The sequence below is a fragment of the Eurytemora carolleeae genome, unplaced genomic scaffold (assembly GCF_000591075.1).
Source record: "Eurytemora carolleeae unplaced genomic scaffold, Eaff_2.0 scaffold947, whole genome shotgun sequence".
In the NCBI taxonomy this organism is placed as follows: domain Eukaryota; kingdom Metazoa; phylum Arthropoda; class Copepoda; order Calanoida; family Temoridae; genus Eurytemora; species Eurytemora carolleeae.
Genome location: NW_019396871.1, coordinates 15,760 through 36,355, shown reverse-complemented (window position 1 = coordinate 36,355; position 20,596 = coordinate 15,760). Strand labels below are relative to the sequence as shown.

Genomic DNA, 20,596 nt, shown 5'->3' with positions numbered 1-20,596 from the left:
ATTATTATATTGAATTTCTTATTTTCTTTGAATTTATTCGCAGATTTCTTCAAATTCTTCAAATGTCGTCTTTTCAATAACAATTCTAGAAAATCTGCAGAACATCTCTGTGAAAAATGAGAAACTAGAATAATGAGATAATATAAACTAATAATTGAACAAGATTACTTATTTTCGATGATAAGATTAATTTTTATTTTCTAAACTAACCCAAAAATACGATTTTGAACGTGAACAGAAGGAGAAGGTTTATTTTTGCGACATTGTGGGCACGACTTTGCGACCTCGTGATGAGTTATGATTTAAGACATATAATTAACTTTAGTTTACCGTGGTCGTGTTATATCTTTATCTTGTGTTATTTTTACAATCTAACCTGATATTTACTTTAGTTTAACGTGGTCATGTTATATCTTCATCTTGTGTTATTTTTATAATCTAACCTGATATTTACTTTAGTTTACCGTGGTCGTGTTATATCTTCATCTTGTGTTATTTTTATAATCTAACCTGATATTTACTTTAGTTTAACGTGGTCGTGTTATATCTTCATCTTGTGTTATTTTTACAATCTAACCTGATATTTACTTTAGTTTAACGTGGTCGTGTTATATCTTAATCTTGTGTTATTATTACATTCTAATCTGATATTTACTTTAGTTTAACGTGGTCATGTTATATCTTCATCTTGTGTTATTGTTACAATCTAATCTGATATTTACTTTAGTTTAACGTGGTCGTGTTATTTCTTAATCTTGTGTTATTATTACAATCTAATCTGATATTTACTTTAGTTTAACGTGGTCATGTTATATCTTAATCTTGTGTTGTTATTACAATCTAATCTGATATTTACTTTAGTTTAACGTAATAATGTTATTTCTTCATCTTGCCAATTTGTTGCATTGTTGCATAAGAAATCTCTTTTCAGAAATTCCACAATCTACACAGCTCCACAGTTTCTTCATTTACAGAAATATAAACAAAGATCATTAAATGNACCGTAATCATGTTATTTCTTCATCTTGCCAATTTGTTGCATTGTTGCATAAGAAATCTCTTTTCAGAAATTCCACAATCTACACAGCTCCACAGTTTCTTCATTTACAGAAATATAAACAAAGATCATTAAATGTTTTGGTTGCATTCTGTTTATTTTAATATGAAGAGGACATTTTAAACTTCTAATAAAGCTGTAATTTAATCCATTAAAATGTGATTCTAAGATTTCAAAATATTTGAAATGACGAAGTCCATTTGAAAAATCATCTTTCTTGGCATTTATTTAAGTGCAGAGGCAGGGTGTGTCAGTGTGTGTGTCTAATTTTATTTTTAACTATACGCCATTTTGCTCTGTAAGGTTAACTTTTTCAGTAGGGGGGAGGGGGCGCCATACTCGCCCCCCCTCCTCCCTCCTACATATGATACAAACTGATATTTTGTTTGAAAGTCGATCTAACTAAAAATATAATTTCAGGAGATGAATTACTTTTGGTTCTTTGGTACAAGATCGGGTTCGCATCCCCTGTTTACACGTAAGTTAATTTCCAAAATTTTCTATAAAACACAATTAATTTCCGTTACAGGGACAGTACACGTAACTTCAAGTGACCCCCGTTTATAAAATAACAAGACTGATTCATGTATAATATTTCTATACATATACTGTCTGTTTCCTTCTATTCATGATTCCCTCCAACTTTAAACTTGTTTTCTTCTTTGCTGAATCATGTAAAAACCTGTTTAAAGACTATATTCAAGGCAGGAGCCTTAATTTAACATTGGGATTGTTCTTTTTTTATTGTTTTAGGTCGTCTTTACTGTCTCATCCTTTGTTGGTAACCCTGTACTTAATATATCTGAAAAGTAAATCTTTAATTGATGGATTTTCAATTGTGATAGGATTAAAGATTCTTCCGTACGGTATTGAAACTTTCCCAATTCTTAGTTGTTCACTGAAAACTAGATATGAGGATATATTAACAAATTATGAGACATCACTGGTGCAACTTTGTGACCTCGCAGCTCCTCTAGTTTTGATTTTATGCACACAAGTATGAAATAACAAATTTATTAGAAATTCAAAACAATTTTTTTCTTTACAACGATTCTTCAGTTAAAGAAGTTATGGTTGAAAACATATAAGATTTCAATCTTGCGTGCAATATACTTTAGTTTGACGTGAGTTGTTAACTTGTAACTTGTTATACCCAAGTTTGGCAAGATATTAATACATATTCATAACATTGGTCTCAATCTGTCTATTCACTGTTGACATAAGCCAGAGAAGCATCATCTTTATTGATGGATACAAACAGAGATAGATGGATAGGGTTTTGATATGGATAACAATGAAAACTTCTTGTTCTGTTTACATTCAGTATATCTAGCTTGGTAGGGCCGGTGATTATACTGTTTGATTGAGTGACCGTTTTTGGCCAACAACTTACCCCGGATTGTTCTACACAACACTGTAAAAACCTTGTTCTACAAAACACTGTCAAAACCTTATTCTACACAACACTGTCAAAACCTTGTTCTACACAACACTGTCAAAACCTTATTCTACACAACACTGTCAAAACCTTATTCTACACAACACTGTCAAAGCCTTGTTCTACACAACACTGTTAAAACCTTATTTTACACAACACTGTCAAAACCTTGTTCTACACAACACTGTCAAAACCTTGTTCTACACAACACTGTCAAAACCTTATTCTACACAACACTGTCAAAGCCTTGTTCTACACAACACTGTCAAAACCAAACATTTAGCTCTGCATAATGTCAGAAACGTTTAGAAATTACTATGAACGATTTGTCAGAATTTGATTAAATAATGTTAAAAATGTCTAACAATTTATTAGCTGTTCATAACACAATATTTGGTGAATCTATATATATTCTAACAGTGTAGATATTTCCTGTAATCTTGATTCTAGGATATTAAGATAAATATCTACGAGGTTTGTTTATAAAGATTAATTGAGAAGCCAGAACCCCTATATTTATTATTGCATTTCGAGAGGTTTACCTAGCTTTCTATCAAAGATTGGAAACCTTTTTAAAACCTTATTCTACACAACACTGTTAAAACCTTATTCTACACAACACTGTCAAAACCTTGTTCTACCCAACACTGTCAAAACCTTATTCTTCACAACATTGTCAAAACCTTGTTCTACACAACACTGTCAAAACCTTATTCTACACAACACTGTCAAAACCTTATTCTACACAACACTGTCAAAACCTTGTTCTACACAACACTGTCAAAACCTTGTTCTACACAACATTGTCAAAACCTTGTGCTACACAGCACTGTCAAAACCAATCATTTAGCTCTACATAATGTCAAAAACGTTTAGAAATTACTACGAACGATTTGTCAGAATTTGATGAAATAATGTTAAAAATGTCTAACAATTTATTAGCTGTTCAAGACACAATATTTGGTGAATCTATATATATATATTCTAACAGTGTAGATATTCTCTGTAATCTTGATTCTAGGATATTAAGATAAATACCTACGAGGTTTGTTTATAAAGATTAATTGAGAAGCCAGAACCCCTATATTTATTATTGCATTTCGAGAGGTTTACCTAGCTTTCTATCAAAGATTGGAAACCTTTTTATCTTAGAATAATTTGATTTATTTGCAGTTGGTCTAATCTAGAAACATGAAAATTGAATTATTTCAGAAAAAACTAAACATCTAAAAATTTTTTTGGTGCACGTTTGAAAAAAAAATCCAATCTATAATATCAGGAATTTCTCATAACTTGAATCTTAAATATTTTGAATTTTTGTCAACATTGTTAAAGGGCAATTCTAAAAGTTAAGCTCCAAATATCCAATAATCCTTTTAATCAAACTCACCAAGTTGAACAAATTAACATTTTATCAAATTAAGATATTTCAATTAATATTAATACATTAAAGCCTTTCGATAACTTGATAGGGATCTCTTGTTTAAATCTAGATTCAAAATGAAGATAAAATATCGCCCTTTAAAGGGACTGTGGACGTAATTTTAAGGATTTACATGCTCGATTATCAATGACGGCCATGTAAATGAAAAAATTCATAAATGTTTTTAAATTGCAGTGCTCTACAAAAGTACGATCATATAAAGGGCGAAAAAGTTGGGGTTCTCAATTTTGGACTTCTTTTTAGAATTGTTTGTCTCGTGCCGATATAAACAAGAGTTTTTGTCAAATTTTAGGCTCATTGGAATGTGACAGTGTAGGCTCATTGATCTGTGACAGTGTAGGCTCATTGATCTGTNAATATATTTATTGAAGGTTGAAAGATAAAGAAATATATATGTTGACGGTTGATAGATAAAGAAATATATATTATATTTGTTGAAGGTTGAAAAAGAAAGAAATATATATGTTGAATGTTGATATATAAAGAAATATATATGTTGAAGGTTGATAGATAAAGAAATATATCTGTTGAAGGTTGATAGATAAAGAAATATAAGTGTTGAAGGTTGATAGATAAAGAAATATATATGTTGACGGTTGATATATAAAGATATATATATTGAAAGTTGAAAGATAAAGAAATATATCTGTTGAAGGTTGATAGATAAAGAAATATATATATTGAAGGTTGATAGATAAAGAAATATAAATGTTGAAGGTTGATAAATAAAGAAATATATATGTTGAAGGTTGATGTATAAAGATATATAGATATTGAAAGTTGAAAGATAAAGAAATATATCTGTTGAAGGTTTTTGGATAAAGAAATATATATGTTAAAGGTTGCTAGATAAAGAAATATATCTGTTGAAGGTTGATAGATAAAGAAATATATATGTTGATGGTTGATAGATAAAGAAATATATATGTTGGAGGTTGATAGATAAAAAAATATATTTATTGAAGGTTGAAAGATAAAGAAATATATATGTTGACGGTTGATAAATAAAGAAATATATATGTTGAAGGTTGATAGATAAAGAAATCTATATGTTGAAGGTTGATAGATAAAGAAATATATATGTTGACGGTTGAACGATAAAGAAATATATATGTTGAAGGTTGAAAAAGAAAGAAATATATATGTTGAATGTTGATATATAAAGATATATATATATATTGAAGATTGAAAGATTAAAAAATATATATATAAAGATTATTAGATGGTTGACATGTTGTTGAGGGATTTGAAAAGCATAATATGATAATAAGAAAGGATATTTTGGAGCATATTTTCTAACATTTATATATCATGTAGAGTACACAGCATATTCTGTCAAGATTCATCTTAAAGGATAAAGACAAAATCTTTGCAAAAACCCGGTTTTCATTCTTATCTAAAATCTCATTTTCTGGTTACTTATAATCAGTATTTTTCGAATACAATAAAATGAAAAATGATGAAATTTTGTTACAGTAAATGATTGATAAAGGAATTGTAGACGTAAGTTCAAATGACCCTCCATTTAAAACATTGTCATGTCCATGTCTGAATCACACTGGTACTCTATAAACCTGTATATATCTGCACAACGATAAACAGTTTTAAAAGTGATATACGTTTTAATTTCTTTCTTTGTATTTGCTGCATAAAACCGGAAGAACTTTTGTAGAAAAAATCAAATGAAAATTACCCATTTTCAGACAAAATAAAGGATAACAAATCATTTTTGTTCAAATAGAGGTTTACAGGTTACGGTGTTATTATTTCATAATTAACCCTGTTTAAAGAAAGGGTCATTTGAAGCTTCGACAACCCCTTTAAAGGGACTGTAAGCGAAAATTTAAGTGACGCTCCCTGCAAAGATGGCAATACATGATTTACAATGGTAACCTTGAAACCTTAATCTGATAAAGTTTTTTGTTTGTGAATTTCTCCAATTAATGATTGATAAAGGAATTGTAGACATAAGTTCAAATGACCCTCCATATTAAACATTGTCATGTCCATGTCTAATTCACACTGGTACTCTATAAACCTGTGTATATATCTGCACAACGATAAACAGTTTGAAAAGTGATATACGTTTTAATTTCTTTCTTTGTCTTTGCTGCATAAAACCGGAAGAACTTTTATAGAAAAAATCAAATGGAAATTAACCATTTTTAGACAAAATCAAGGATAACAAAATAATTAACCCTGTTTGAAGAAAGGGTCACTTGAAAAAACTTTGACAACCCTTTTTAAGGGACTGTAAGCGAAAATTTAAGTGACGCCTGCAAAGATGGCAATACATGATTTATACAATGGTAACCTTGAAACCTTAATCTGATAAAGTTTTTTGTTTGTGAATTTCTCCAATGTTTTTTTTATTTTAAGAAATGCTTAAGTCACTTTTGCAGAGAAACCAAAAATGAAAATAAGTAGTTTAAATAAACTAAAACATGGATATCTAATTCATACTTGGTAAGATTCAGCTATTGAAGCCGGTACTGTTGTAAAATGAGCTTTGCTATTTTTGTATTAAGATTACATGTTCAAGAAATATATTATTCAAGGTTGTTCTTATTTTTTATCTGCTTTTCTTATGAAAACAGTATTTTTGTGATCTTCATAAAAAACACATTGTTCAAGAAGTTTATAAGTTTATACAAGGTCTACGTGTCTTAAATTCATAATTGAACATTTTAATGCTTTTATCTAAAAATAAATTTCATATTAATTGACGTTCCGATGTTCCGTGTCCAGCAATGTTTGGCAGCGTTCAGTTTTACGTTCATAAAATTCTATTTACAGTCCAGTCTTAACTGAACTTTCGTCGTATAAATGAATAGGCATCCAGGGCGCTTTGTGCCCCCTTTTCGGTAAACAATTTAGTTTTGACCGCAAACAGTTTTTATTCATTTATCTATGTAAATCTAAATTTTTCCTGAAAGTCTTCTCCCCTCCCCCCCCTCCCCATTTATAACGCTTTAAATGGACGGGAAGTTGAAAAGTTGAGATCACGTAACAGTCTCTTTAAACTTTTCATTGAACCTCAAAAACAGAAATTTCTTTAGATTACTAGTTATTCAATTAGCAAAAATATGACGACAATATTAATTAATATTTTATAATTAATTAATTTTTTTACATTTCAGATTTGACGTGAGAAATCGTTCTCCTGGTTCAGCTCGACATTATTCAGATAGAACGCTGTTTGACGAGCCAACAAGAGCAGGTTTAAATAAAAGATTTATAATTCAATGAACAGAGTGTCAAAATAAACATGGAATTTAAAAGTCTTTTTTTGCATTGTCTTATTACACTAAGGTATCGACTTTTTGTTAAAACACAAGTAATAGCATTCAAGTAACAATTCAAATACCACCGGGAATTCTTTACATTAGAGTTTTTAAAAATGTGGTCTGTCATACTTAAAAACCAATCAGGTTTGAAATTTACTAAAAAAGAAAAATCTTTTGTCTTTAAATGACCTTAGAAAAGATTAGAAATCAAAGACGTTCTTTCATTCGTCTCTACCTTCCCATGAATATTGTGACGCCCTGTTCACAAGAACAAAGTTGAAAAAGTTCAGGTTACATCGTTTTATGATGAAAATCGGGATTAAAAACTATAAAAGATGCACAGTATTTTTTCTTATATATCAGAATAATTTACCAAGAAATAGATGATTAACTTGTTGCACTGTCCCTTTTTAGTCGTTTTTGGTCTGTATTTGTACTGAACAACTTGCCTTAGCTTCTTTAAAGTCAGTCTGGTACTTCAAACCTGCACTGTACAACTTGTCCTAGCTTCCCTAAAGTCAGTCCGGTACTTCAAACCTGTACTGTACAGATTGCCCTAGCTTCTTTATAGTCAGTCCGGTAAACCTGTACTGTACAACTTGCCCTAGCTTCTTTATAGTCAGTCCGGTACTTCAAACCTGTACTGTACAACTTGTCCTAGCTTCCCTAAAGTCAGTCCGGTTCTTCAAACCTGTACTGTGCAGATTGCCCTAGCTTCTTTATAGTCTGTCCGGTACTTCAAACCTGTACTGTACAGCTTGCCCTAGCTTATTTATGGTGAGTCCGGTACTTCAAACGGGAATTTACTGTCAACTCTTAGATAAAACAGTATACTGCAAGGATTAGAATTTACAGTATACTCATAGATAAAACAGTATACTGCAAGGATTAGAATTTACAGTATACTCATAGATAAAACAGTATACAGCAAGGATTAGAATTTACTGTATATCATAGATAAAATAGTATACTGCAAGGATTATAATTTACAGTATACTCATAGATAAAACAGTATACTGCAAGGATTAGAATTTACAGTATAATCATAGATAAAACAATATACTGCAAGGATTTGAATTTTATGAATGTATATTTCAGCTTTTGATTTCACATTTGATTTAACATTAAGTTATTCATACTCTTCAGTAGTCAAATTCGTTGTCAACTTTTCCACATTTTTAATAATAGAAACAAATCTATCACACTTATGGAACTGTGTACTATAAAGACTGCACAATTGATGTTTTCCAGGTTCATTTGATGATTTAGAATCACAACTTGTTCCTAACAGTCGTCTTCCTATTCCATACAGTGAAAACCAGAAAACTTTTGATACGAAGACGACTTTTAGACTCAAGTTCTACTTGAAATAGTCCAATGAACATAAGACAAAGCAATTGTGCAATGCAAACAGGCCCATTTCACTTGATAAGTGATTTTATAAGTTACTATGAAAGCTATTTGCTTTGTAACAACATCAAATGCACTACAGTATTACTTTATTGTCGTCTACCTATTCTACAGTTTTCTGGTTATCACTGTATAGTTGTATTGATCACACTGTAAAATATGATTATTTTCTTTTTTGATGTTAAGTTTTTTTTAGTAATGAGAGCTGTGGTTGAACCATCGGCCTTGGTCATTTCAAACCTGATACCAGGAGATCAGGGTAAGGATCAAAGTAAAAGACATTCGGAGAGTTTCGTGCCCCCCATTTTAGCTGTAGAATTTGCCTCACATAACCTTTTTTTCAAATTAAAAATTTCATTGGTGGATTTGAACATTTAAAAAAATATTTTTTGGAGGAATTATTTTATTTGGACCTGTAAAATCTTGTGACTAGGAAAACAGAAGTGAACAGCATGAAATGAAAACAATAAGAAGAAGTCAGTGTTCTAACAAAAGAAATTAATTCTTTTTCACAAACTTAGATTTTCTAATCCTTATATCTTTGCAACTCAATGTCTTTCAATTTGGATATTTCAAACTGTTAATTATTTTAGATTAAATTACCTAAGTTTAGAATATCAAAAGTGTACAAAATAAGGTTGTTTTTTCTATAATTCGAACTGTCCATAGTCAATTTCTATTTGTCGAACACAAGATATTATTTCTGTAAACAGAAAGCCACACTTGTTTAAAACCTTGAAATTAAAACCTTCTATAATTTTATGTTTAGGAGTTTATAAATGTCGAGCTGATTTCAAAAGATCCCCAACGAAACATAATCTACTTAATCTAACAGTAATAGGTAAGCTCAAGAACGTTATTTTTTAATGGCGAATTTTAAGTTTTTTTTACATTTTTAAAAATTAATAAATGGATGTAAAAAAATGTTAATGCGCGCACAGGCCTCTGACATTTTCTTGATTTTAAAGGCACCTTCAATCGTTTGTCTGGAGGCCGGATATATTTTTTAATATGAAAAATTGATTATTTTCAATTGTGGGGTCTCTTAAAAGTGTGTTGTTAATTTATGCAGCAGATATCATTTCAAAGAAGGAAACTGTCAGGGACCAACCTTTAAAATATAGAATAACGACGCGCGACATCTTGCTATATTTTACTCAGATTAAATGGTTACTGCTGTGAATCGGACATGGCACACTATGAATGCAGGGTCACCTAAAATTATGTCTACTTATTCTTAAAATGTCATTTTTAGTTCCTCCTCATCCCCCGTTAATCTATGATGAGAACGGTCGGCGGTTGGACGATGAGTTTGGTCCTATCCTGATCGGCGGAAAGGTAGTTGCTACATGTGTTTCAAACGGAGGTCAGTATGCCAAAAGGAAATTTTTGCAACGACGTTATTACTGATGACATTTTTGCGTACGTTTTTTTGCAATATCGGCATTTTCTTCGTAAAAACGTTTCTAGACTGTCCTAATATCCTTATTATTATTGTAAAGGAAATGGTTTTTGATTTTTTTCTTAATTGGAAATAAGTTAAAGGTTTATTTTTTCATTCAATTGTACTATTAATTTAAAATTAATGAATAGAGAGCTAGGACAAACGACTGACGAGTTCCGAAAGTTAGAAATCGAAAGCTTAAAATTTATAAAGATATTTATGTATAATAATTAAACCTTTAAATGGGTTGCTCACATATTTGAAAATATATATCATGTTAATCTCACTTTCAAGTTTAGAATCATAACTAAGCTTATCATATCATTTATTTAGCGCACTTTTCTTTTTTGCAAAAGACAGTGACAATTTTTGCTTGTGTTTGAAATCTGTGAACAGCCCCTTTAAAAAGCTGTTAATCCAATTTTCCCATTTATCAGTGTTGTTTTCTTCAATATCAAATATTCAAAACCCGCAACATTGATTAAATATTGACGATTCGGAAAAGAAAATATGATCGCTTACAAACAGCTGGTTTCAAAATAAGTCAAAATGTCAATTTTGCAAAGTGATGTATAACATATTCGTTATATTAAACTAACCATTATAATGTGAAATAACAAACAAATTATTATGAAGGGGGGGGGGGGGTTGATTCCAGATCCACAATGAATCCTTTAAAACGTAATAATAATAGTACTAAGCTGAGCTAATGTTTAGAGAATTAAAGTTAAGATAAATATACTATTACTGCAGAGGGAAGGACAGTTTCACCAGAGATTGCGGAGACTATAGCGAGCGTTTATATAATTATTCTAAGGGATATACAATGTCTTTAAAGGGACTGTAGGAGTAATTCTAAGCGACCCTTCATGAGTTTAGAAAGAGTGTTTATTTGTTACTTTAAACACACTGGGTTCTCTTGACTGGCTGGTACGAGCAAAAGTGTGTGCGGTACAATTAAACATGTAAATTATTGTAAATTGTATATTCGCTTTTTTATATAGATCTCTTTTCGCGCAATAGCATTTTTCCCCGTATAATTTCGAATTAAAAATGGCCAAGAAACCATCTAATATCATATGAATAATTTAGGTAAACCTGAACCCAGTCTTCAATGGTGGAGAGGAAATAAAGTAAGTAAAAAGGGTGCAGATCTTTAAAGAAGTATAACAAAGCTTAATTTATCTATCGCTCTATTAAAGTTGAATGTCCTTAGTTCCCAATATATATATATATATATAGGTAAATGAAATTTTCTTGAACGCCCTCATGTTAAAACGTATTTTCCCGTGTCTTGCATCTGTCATGTACAAAATAAACCTTAACATTGCTTCCATCTAATTACCAACGCATCTTTATATATGTAGATAAGTTGTCTTTCTGTTTGTTTGTCTGTTTGTATCCACTAAACGTAAAAAAGGCTGAACCAAATTTTGTGTGGCACCTTACATGACCCCAGAAAAGGTTTATCGATGATTAAAATTTCAAATTTAGCCTCCAACAAAATTCGATTTTCGTGAAATTTTGAAAATCCACGATTTTTTTTTATAAAACCCACGATTTTTGTTGTTGTTATTGTTTTACAATATGAACAAAAAGAACATCTTAGAAAATGGGCGCTATACTGCTATAAAACTATAAATCAAATATTTTGTTTTAGCTCTTGGATGATAAATCAGAGATTATCAATGGACAATCAGTTAATACTGTTCATCTTGAAAATATTGAACAGGACGATCAAGGAGCTCATATTTCCTGCAGGTAATATATTCAGGGATAAGGTCAAGGCAATTTAAAGTCGACCCAGGGTCTTGCAAATTGATGACTCAGTTACGTCATGAATGCAAATAGTAAAAGAAACTTTACAAGGGGTGTAAGCGTAATTTCAAGTGCTATTTCGATGCAAAGATGGAAGTGTTCAATTTACAACGGTACCCTTTAAACCTTTTTAGGATCTGCTATTCTCAAGTTAACTGAAAACTAATCAATTGCTTTTTTAGGATCTGCTATTCTCAAGTTAACTGAAAACTATTCAATTGCTATTTTAGAATCTGTCAATCTCAAGTTAACTGAAAACTAATCAATTGCTATTTTAGGATCTGCTATTCTCAAGTTAACTGAAAACTAATCAATTGCTTTTTTAGGAACTGTCTATATCTAGTTAACTGAAAACTAATCAATTGCTTTATAGGATCTGCTATTCTGAAGTTAACTGAAAACTAATCAATTGATTTTTTAGGGCTTTAAATTCCAATGGAAGCAATTTTGCCTACCGAAAACTCAAGTTAATAATCGCTTGTAAGTATGAATTTAATCATTAAATCCAACAGCATGTGATGATGTGATGTGACATACAGGGCTACCCAACAAGGATGAGACAAATATACGAAACTTGTTTAGTTCATTTCCTTCCATCCAGGGTAAATTGTAGGCCAAAAACCTGCTTAGATCTATGCTGAATCATTTAGTAAACCATCAAAATACTCAACTGAGTACAAACACCAAAAAGCAAGCTTCAAAGCGTAATATTTTTAGATTTTTGGGTCGTCTTTACGGTCTCATTTTTTGTGGGTAACCCTGTATGTAAGACCTGTTTATGATCTGTCAAAAGTTAATCTTTTAATCACCTTATCTGTATCTTAGTATACTTCAACAAAAAGTTATGTTGAAACATCCTATTATAAAAACGCCTGAATTGAACATTTTTTTATTTCTGTGTTATTTTATGGAGTGATACTGGATATACAGTCGGTCAATTTACATTTGGTCCGTTTATACTTTGTACAAATTCACATTCCATACTGTAATCTAGGACGGAATTGCAAGAAGTGACACCACCCCCGCTCTCCCCCCTCCCCACCTACCTAAAAATGTACAATTTTGTTGGATTCAAGGGGATATACACATTATTTTGGAATTTTTACAGGGACTGTAAGAGTAATTATAAGTGACTCTCCATGCAAAGATGGCAATACCCGATTTACAACGGTACCCTTGAAACCTTTATCTGATAAAGTATAATTTAGTTTTTAACGTTTTATTTCTTTTAAATGTTTATTTTCAATTTCTTGTTTAAAAGAAGCAATGGAGAAGCTTACAGAAATAAACACTTTTTGAGTCAGAAAAGCACCGGTCTGGTATCTTCCGCACTTTTAATGAGATTAAAGTTTCAAAGGTACCATTGTGATTCGGGAATCGCCATTTCTGCATGAGGGTGACTTGAAATTACGCTTACAGTCCTTTTAAAGGGACAGTAAAGGAAAAATGAAAGGGGGTATAGGCTGAAAGCTAATCACTTTAGCTCTTGATCGCGACCCATGAAAGTTTTATCTGATGTTACTATCTCGAGAAATTGATATAAAACTGTGTTAAAATCATACGATTTCACAACGGTACCCTTGAAACCTTTATCTGATAAAGTATAATTTAGTTTTTAACGTTTTGTTTCTTCTTTTAAATGTTTATTTTTAATTTCTTGCTTAAAAGAAGCAATGGAGAAACTTTCAGAAATAAACACTTTTTTAGTCAGAAAAGCACCGGTCTGGTATCTTCCGCACTCTTAATCAGATTAAAGTTTCAAGGGCACCATTGTGATTCGGGAATTGCCATTTCTGCATGAGGGTGACTGGAAATTACGCTTACAGTCCCTTTAAGTAATAAAATGGGCTTTTGTAGTGCGGAGTTTAAGCAACCCTCTCCCGTTTTATTTGTAGGTTAATTCTTTTATTGTTTTCCAGATCTCGTTTCCTTTAATTTAAGTTGTATGAGCTTATTATTAATCTGCACAGCTTTATAATTTTCTGTAAAATCTTAATTACTATACTAATATATCTCGGAGACCATCGGAGATATATTAATTAAAATATCTCCGATGGTACAGATATAAAAAGTCAACAGTGGAACGGAAACAAAAATTAAACCTTTGCATATGTTTAGATATCCAATATCTATTTCTTTTTGAACACCCTTTCTAAAAACTTACAAATTTACAGTTTTAAGAAACTTGTTGTTAGAAATGCATACATTTTATTATCAACCAATTTTGTATTGTATGATTTTCGAAATGTCACGGACCAGGCTTGTCACTTCACAAGTTATAAATATATATTCTAACGAAAAAAAGGATTAATTTTTCATTTATAGATTGACGCATGTTCGAATAAATATTATTCTTCTCATCGATGACTGTATACTCGAGGACTCGAGGTTACAGTATATACTCGAGGACTTGAGGTTACAGTGTATCCTCGAGGACTCGAGGTTACAGTATATACTCGAGGACTCGAGGTTACAGTATATACTCGAGGACTTGAGGTTACAGTATATACTCGAGGACTTGAGGTTACAGTGTATACTCGAGGACTTGAGGTTACAGTGTATACTCGATGACTCGATGTTACAGTATATACTCGATGACTTGAGGTTACAGTTTATACTCGATGACTTGAAGTTACAGTGAATAATCGATGACTTGAGGTTACAGTTTATACTCGAGGACTCGAGGTTACAGTGTATACTCGAGAACTTGAGGTTACAGTGTATACTCGATGACTCGATGTTACAGTATATACTCGATGACTTGAGGTTACAGTGTATACTCGATGACTTGATGTTACAGTGTAAACTTTAGGACTCGATGTTACAGTGTATACTCGAGTACTCGAGGTTACAGTATATACTAGAGGACTTGAGGTTACAGTGTATACTCGAGGACTTGAGGTTACAGTGTATACTCGAGGACTCGACGTTACACTATATACTCGAGGACTTGATGTTAAAGTGTATACTCGAGGACTTGAGGTTACAGTGTATACTCGAGGACTTGAGGTTACAGTGTATGCTCGAGTCATCGAGGTTACAGAGTAAACTTGGGTTCTCGAGGTTACAGTTTATACTCAAGGACCCATCAAGTTTACAGTGTACACTCAAGAACTCGAGGTTACAGTGTATACTCAAGGACCCATCAAGCTTACAGTGTAAACTCAAGAACTCGAGGTTACAGTGTATAATCTAGGACCCGAGGTTACAGTACTCGAGGACTCAAGGTTACAGTGTACACTCGAGAACTCGAGGTTACATTGTATACTCGAAGACTTGAGGTTACAGTGAACACTCGAGGACTCTAGGTTACAATGTATACTCGATGACTTGAGGTTGCAGTGAACACTCGAGGACTCTAGGTTACAATGTATACTCGAAGACTCTAGGTTACCATGTATACTCGATGACTTGAGGTTACTCTAGAACTCGAGGTTACAGAGTACACTCGACAACAATGTCGGTTTTTAGGCGCTGAAGGATGTAAGATTTTCTAATCTCTATATCTTTGCAACCTGATATCATAGACCTAAGATATTTGAAACTATGAATTTTGATAATTCAAATAGTCTGAAATATCAAAGGTTTTTAATTAGGATGCAAACGTATATGGATACAAAAATTTGAGTTTGTGTCAAAGACTCAGTTTATTTCCAGCTATGAAAATAATTATAGCCTTAAGCAAACAAAGGTTTAAATGGCACCATGGTAAATCGGACATGCCATGCAAATGGAGAGTCATTTAAAATGACTTTACCAGTGGATCCATTTAATGTTTGATATTAATATAATATTGATTACAGATCCTCCAGATAGAGTTTGGATTGAGGAAAACAGTGATAAACTTACAGCAGGCAACATCATTTTATATTTAAATACCTTTTACTAACAGTGATAAAATGACAGCTGGCAACATCATTTTATATTTAAATATCTTTTACTTACAGTGATAAAATGACAGCAGGCAACATCATTTTATATTTAGATATATTTACTTACAGTGATAAAATGACAGCAGGCAACATCATTTTATATTTAAATACCTTTTACTTACAGTGATAAAATGACAGCTGGCAACATCATTTTATATTTAAATACCTTTTACTTACAGTGATAAACTTACAGCAGGCAACATCATTTTATATTTAGATACATTTTACTTACAGTTTGCATTGCCAGTGTGATTAAAAACAAAATACTTAAACCTTTTCTGGGAAATAGCTGGACATTTTCTCATTGTCCCTGCTACATAAAAGCAATTTAAAATGATAAAATTTTATATTTTTTCAATATTTCATAATTTTTAGTTCTAAAACTTTGTTCTTAACTTTCTGCTGTGGTATTAAAACAAAGTTTATTAAAAGATTTGAAAATTATTAATAAAAATCTTTAGTTTTTAACAGTTTACTAATTTTCCGGGGTTAAAAAGTCTCTTACAAAAAGAAAATTCATAAATATTGAACATATCTACAGTCATCATACAAACATCATTTAAAGTGTATTTTAGACGATTTTTTAAATTGAAGAGATTTTTTGTTGAAAAAACACACTTTTTCTACATTAAATGTCGAAAACAAAAAATAAATTGAACAAAGCTAAAAGGGAGAGACCGGCTATGTAACATATTTGAGCTAAAAGTGCAATATTGTTGAGAACAACTTTAAGATTCATTTGATACCAATGAGACATTTCTACGGTGTGCAATTTTTTTATACGAACATATCAGGCGTTAAGCCTGCAGAAGTAACGTTTTTTTTTACAGTTCTTAACATGGACAAAATATGTAACAATTCCATTTCTACAAACTGGTTGCATGTATACAATCAAGTTGATTCCTATTCTACAAACTGGTTGCATGTATTCCTATTCTACAAACTGGTTGCATGTATACAATCAAGTTGATTCCTATTCTACAAACTGGTTGCATGTATACAATCAAGTTGATTCCTATTCTACAAACTGGTTGCATGTATACAAACAAGTTGAACAAAGGAATGAAGTTATGAACCCTATTTACGTCTGGTTTAATGACTGATTCCCTGGGGGGGGGGGAAATTACCCCCCCTCTATTTTTTTTTATTTGATACGTTTTTCGAAAGCCCTTAGGCTCTACTTCAGTAATCTGCAAAAAAATTTGGCAAATTTGCAAAAAATCAAACATTTATTGCGAAATCTAGTAATTAAGCAAAATTTGTGCAAAAAAAAACAGTACATGTTTTAAAAAAGCCCTTAACCCAGTGAATTTAAATCTGCAAAAACATTTTTAGGATTTTTAAAACCTGAATGTGTTTTCAAGAAAAAACTGAAAATGTGCAAATTCCCTTTAAAGTGTCTGTGGAAAATTTGTTTGCAAAAATTGTGCAATCTGGTTGCTTTTGTTATAGGCTTCTAAAGAGCTATAAAATATTGAAATTTAATGAGTGGAAGTAGGTCTAATTATAGATTCAGTCGGGTGAATGTGAAATAAAGTATCTAGGCAGTATGTCTGGGGACTCAGGCAGCAGGTATAAAAGCCCAGCTTTTAGCCTTAAGTGATGGGCATGTGTTGGTTAGAAAGTCAGAAAATGTGGGCTTTCTAGCTCAAATACTTTTCACCCATAATTTCTTTTAAGAAATATGTTCCTAAACAGCAAATTAGTTTATAGAAATGTTTTTTTTTACATGTTTTGTCCGAGTTATTAAATAATTGCAAAAAACGTTTCTTCTGGTGGCTGAAACAACTGGTGAAATATTAGAAACGACTTTACGCTCTTATTTAAAATTGTACACTGTAAAAATGTCTCATTGGTATATAATGAATCTTAAAGTTATCTCTAGAAAACTGCACTTTCAGCTCAAATATGTTTCCTAACCGGTCTCTTACTTTAAGATTGATAATGCTAAGGCATTGACTCGGTGTCATAAATTGTGATTTGTAATCCCAGTATCTTTGCAACCCGATGTCCACAGATATTTCAAACTTTAAATATGTTACATCAAATATATTACGCTAATTATACATAAGGTTTACATTAGTATCTGGTTGCAACGATATGTAGATTAGAATATGTTAACTTGAGACCAGAACCTAGTATTCATGTACAGTCGATGAAAGAACCTAGGTATTCATGTACAGTCGATGAAAGAAAGTTTAAGAGTATTATAACGCATCATTGGAAAACCATAAACATCAGCATAAACACCCTAGCTCTAAACTAAGCATGCGACCCAAAGGTTACAAGCTCCTAATAAAAAAATTTATGAGAATTTTGCCAATTACTTCTTCAAAACTAAAGCAATAACTTCTAGTTCTAAATTTACACGTCTATAGGACAAAAAGTATAAAATTAAGTTAGCGAGGTCCAATAAAAGTTCAAGGCACTAAGACACCTCAAAGTCGACATATTCCTGAAAATTTCTAACAGAACGTATCTATGTAATATGTTCTGCAAGGCTTTTGGCTTTCTTTTTAGACCAAATATTACAGAGGACATTAGTAGCTACGATATAGTTTTAAAGACCTTATTACAGAGGACATTAGTAGCTACGTTATTTTTTCAAGATCTTATTACAGGGGACATGAATAGCTACGTTATTTTTTCAAGACCTTATTACAGGGTACATTAGTAAGTACTTTATTTCTTTCAAGACCTGATTACAGGGGACATCAGTAGCTACGTTATTTTTTCAAGACCTTATTACAGGGTACATTAGAAAGTACTTTATTTCTTTCCAGACCTGATTACAGGGGACATCAGTAGCTACGCTATTTTTTTCAATAGCATACTTCTTTAAATCCAGAAGCCGAGTAAAGAATTAGTTTTTTTTATTCTTGATTTCATTTTCGAACATATCCCTATTTTGAAAAATTAACCTCATTCAGCTCAGTCCCGTTTTGGAACATATCCTAGGTTTGAGAAAATTACTCGAATTCATATCAATGTCTGTTCCTAAGCATTTAAGTAACAAAACAAGATTTTCTGATAAGTAAAATAGAAAAAAAATAGAAAATAAAAACATGCTGTTCTATTATAAATATAAATCATTACAACTTTGAGAAACAAAATATTGCGGATTGAATTCCCAAAAACGGGAAAGCAGGACGCGACAAGGATCCCAATTTAGGATATTGTCGAGAATGGCCATAACCTGACATTATCTTAAAAACGCTCAAGGGGTTTAATATAAAAGAACTCCTTTTATAATTTTTATTTCAGAAAATATTTTAATATTGGGAATTGTTGTCCTCGTGATGCTTAATAAAATGTTGGTTATAGTTTTTATTATGGACTTTTGTCTTTTACTCTCGGGATCCTAAAAACCCAATCTTTAAATTTGTGCCCAGTTCTAATAGAAATGGTGTTGGAACTAGTGTCCCCTGTATTAAAAAAATTGAATTTAAAATAAAACCATTTTTGGAATGCAAAAATAAATTTATCTGCGAGCTTAAACAGTTTTTTTTGTTAAAAAATATTCCAGACTGAATCACGAAATAACGACATTGAAGCAATGAATTTCAAGATCTTTAACATTTGTAATTTGTATCATCAAAAATTAATTTCGTTCATTGAAAGTTCATTATTTGGTGGAATGAGTTAGATAAAAGTTGAAATGATATATATATCTTGTTATTTCTCTAGGGGATAGAAAATGCTCAGATACAATTTCAATTGTATGTTTTAAAACTGGAATTTTGAAAATGGAAATTGCTACTCAAGTAAAGTTTGACATCTATCTATATCTACAAAAGTATTCTTAAAATTAAATTATGATTTTAATTCAATTTTTTAGAATTCTATTCAGAAAATTCAAAAGTAAGATATAAATTTCGGTTCTTTAACAAATTTATAGAGTTGAGTCTTTTTCACAAACTCTGATTTTCAAATCCTTATATCTTTGCCACCCGATGTCGTAGACCTTAGATATTTCAAACTATGAATTCTGTTAGATTTAAGAATCTAAGAAATTTCTAAGGTTTACACCATTAGGTTGCAAAGATATAGAGATTACAAAATTTGAGTGGGTGGCAAAGACTCAATTTCTTTGAAAAACATAAAAAAAATTAGAGATTTTTACTTCTTCTTTGTTTGTTTTAGGTTTAAATTTGAATATTGCGAAAGATAAAATAGTCAAAAACAAACAATTATCTAAATAAAAATCCCAGAAGAAAAAATATATTCCTAAATAAAATCATAAGATGGTTGATACTTAAAATAATAAGTCTTTGCTACAAAATCTAATTTCCTAATCCCCAACTAAATCTCTGCAACACAATGTGGAAGATATTTCCAACTATAAATTCTATTAGATCAAATAGTATAAGTTTTAAACAATACCGGTTTACACCGTCAGGTTGCAAAGATAAAGCGAATAGAAAATTTAGGGTTGTGGCAAAGACTCAAAGATATGGAAAAACCTTTTATTTTTTAATATTTTTTAAATATTTTTGAATATATATATATTTCAAATTTAGCAATTATAAATTAGATCGAATGATTCATTCTATATTGTATTTTAAAAATGTGGGAAAAATGATTATAAAAATCCTCGAAAATATCCATTATAATAATTAATAATATTGAAACAATACATTCGTATATATGTCACTGGTAGCCGGCCAAACAGGTTGACCGAATGGACTGATTTTTTCTTGTGGACACTCATAGGTGTCTGGGAGGTGTTTAAGGCAAAAAAAGTTTGTACTTTTTTTTTTAATTAA

At 31.1% G+C, this 20,596-nt stretch overlaps 1 protein-coding gene across 1 annotated transcript in view; it reads left to right on the top strand.

Annotated features, from left to right (window-relative positions):
* The window catches only part of LOC111709581 (nephrin), a gene marked incomplete at its 3' end in the record, with an annotated part of 40,759 nt that overhangs the window by 7,334 nt on the left and 12,829 nt on the right, over positions 1-20,596 (top strand). The window contains exons 5-13 of the mRNA XM_023483314.1: positions 1,478-1,535; positions 7,080-7,159; positions 8,833-8,895; positions 9,406-9,477; positions 9,892-10,002; positions 11,173-11,213; positions 11,741-11,841; positions 12,320-12,378; positions 15,702-15,752. Coding sequence (XP_023339082.1) covers positions 1,478-1,535; positions 7,080-7,159; positions 8,833-8,895; positions 9,406-9,477; positions 9,892-10,002; positions 11,173-11,213; positions 11,741-11,841; positions 12,320-12,378; positions 15,702-15,752 — 636 coding nt within the window. The remainder of the gene's footprint in view (positions 1-1,477; positions 1,536-7,079; positions 7,160-8,832; positions 8,896-9,405; positions 9,478-9,891; positions 10,003-11,172; positions 11,214-11,740; positions 11,842-12,319; positions 12,379-15,701; positions 15,753-20,596) is intronic.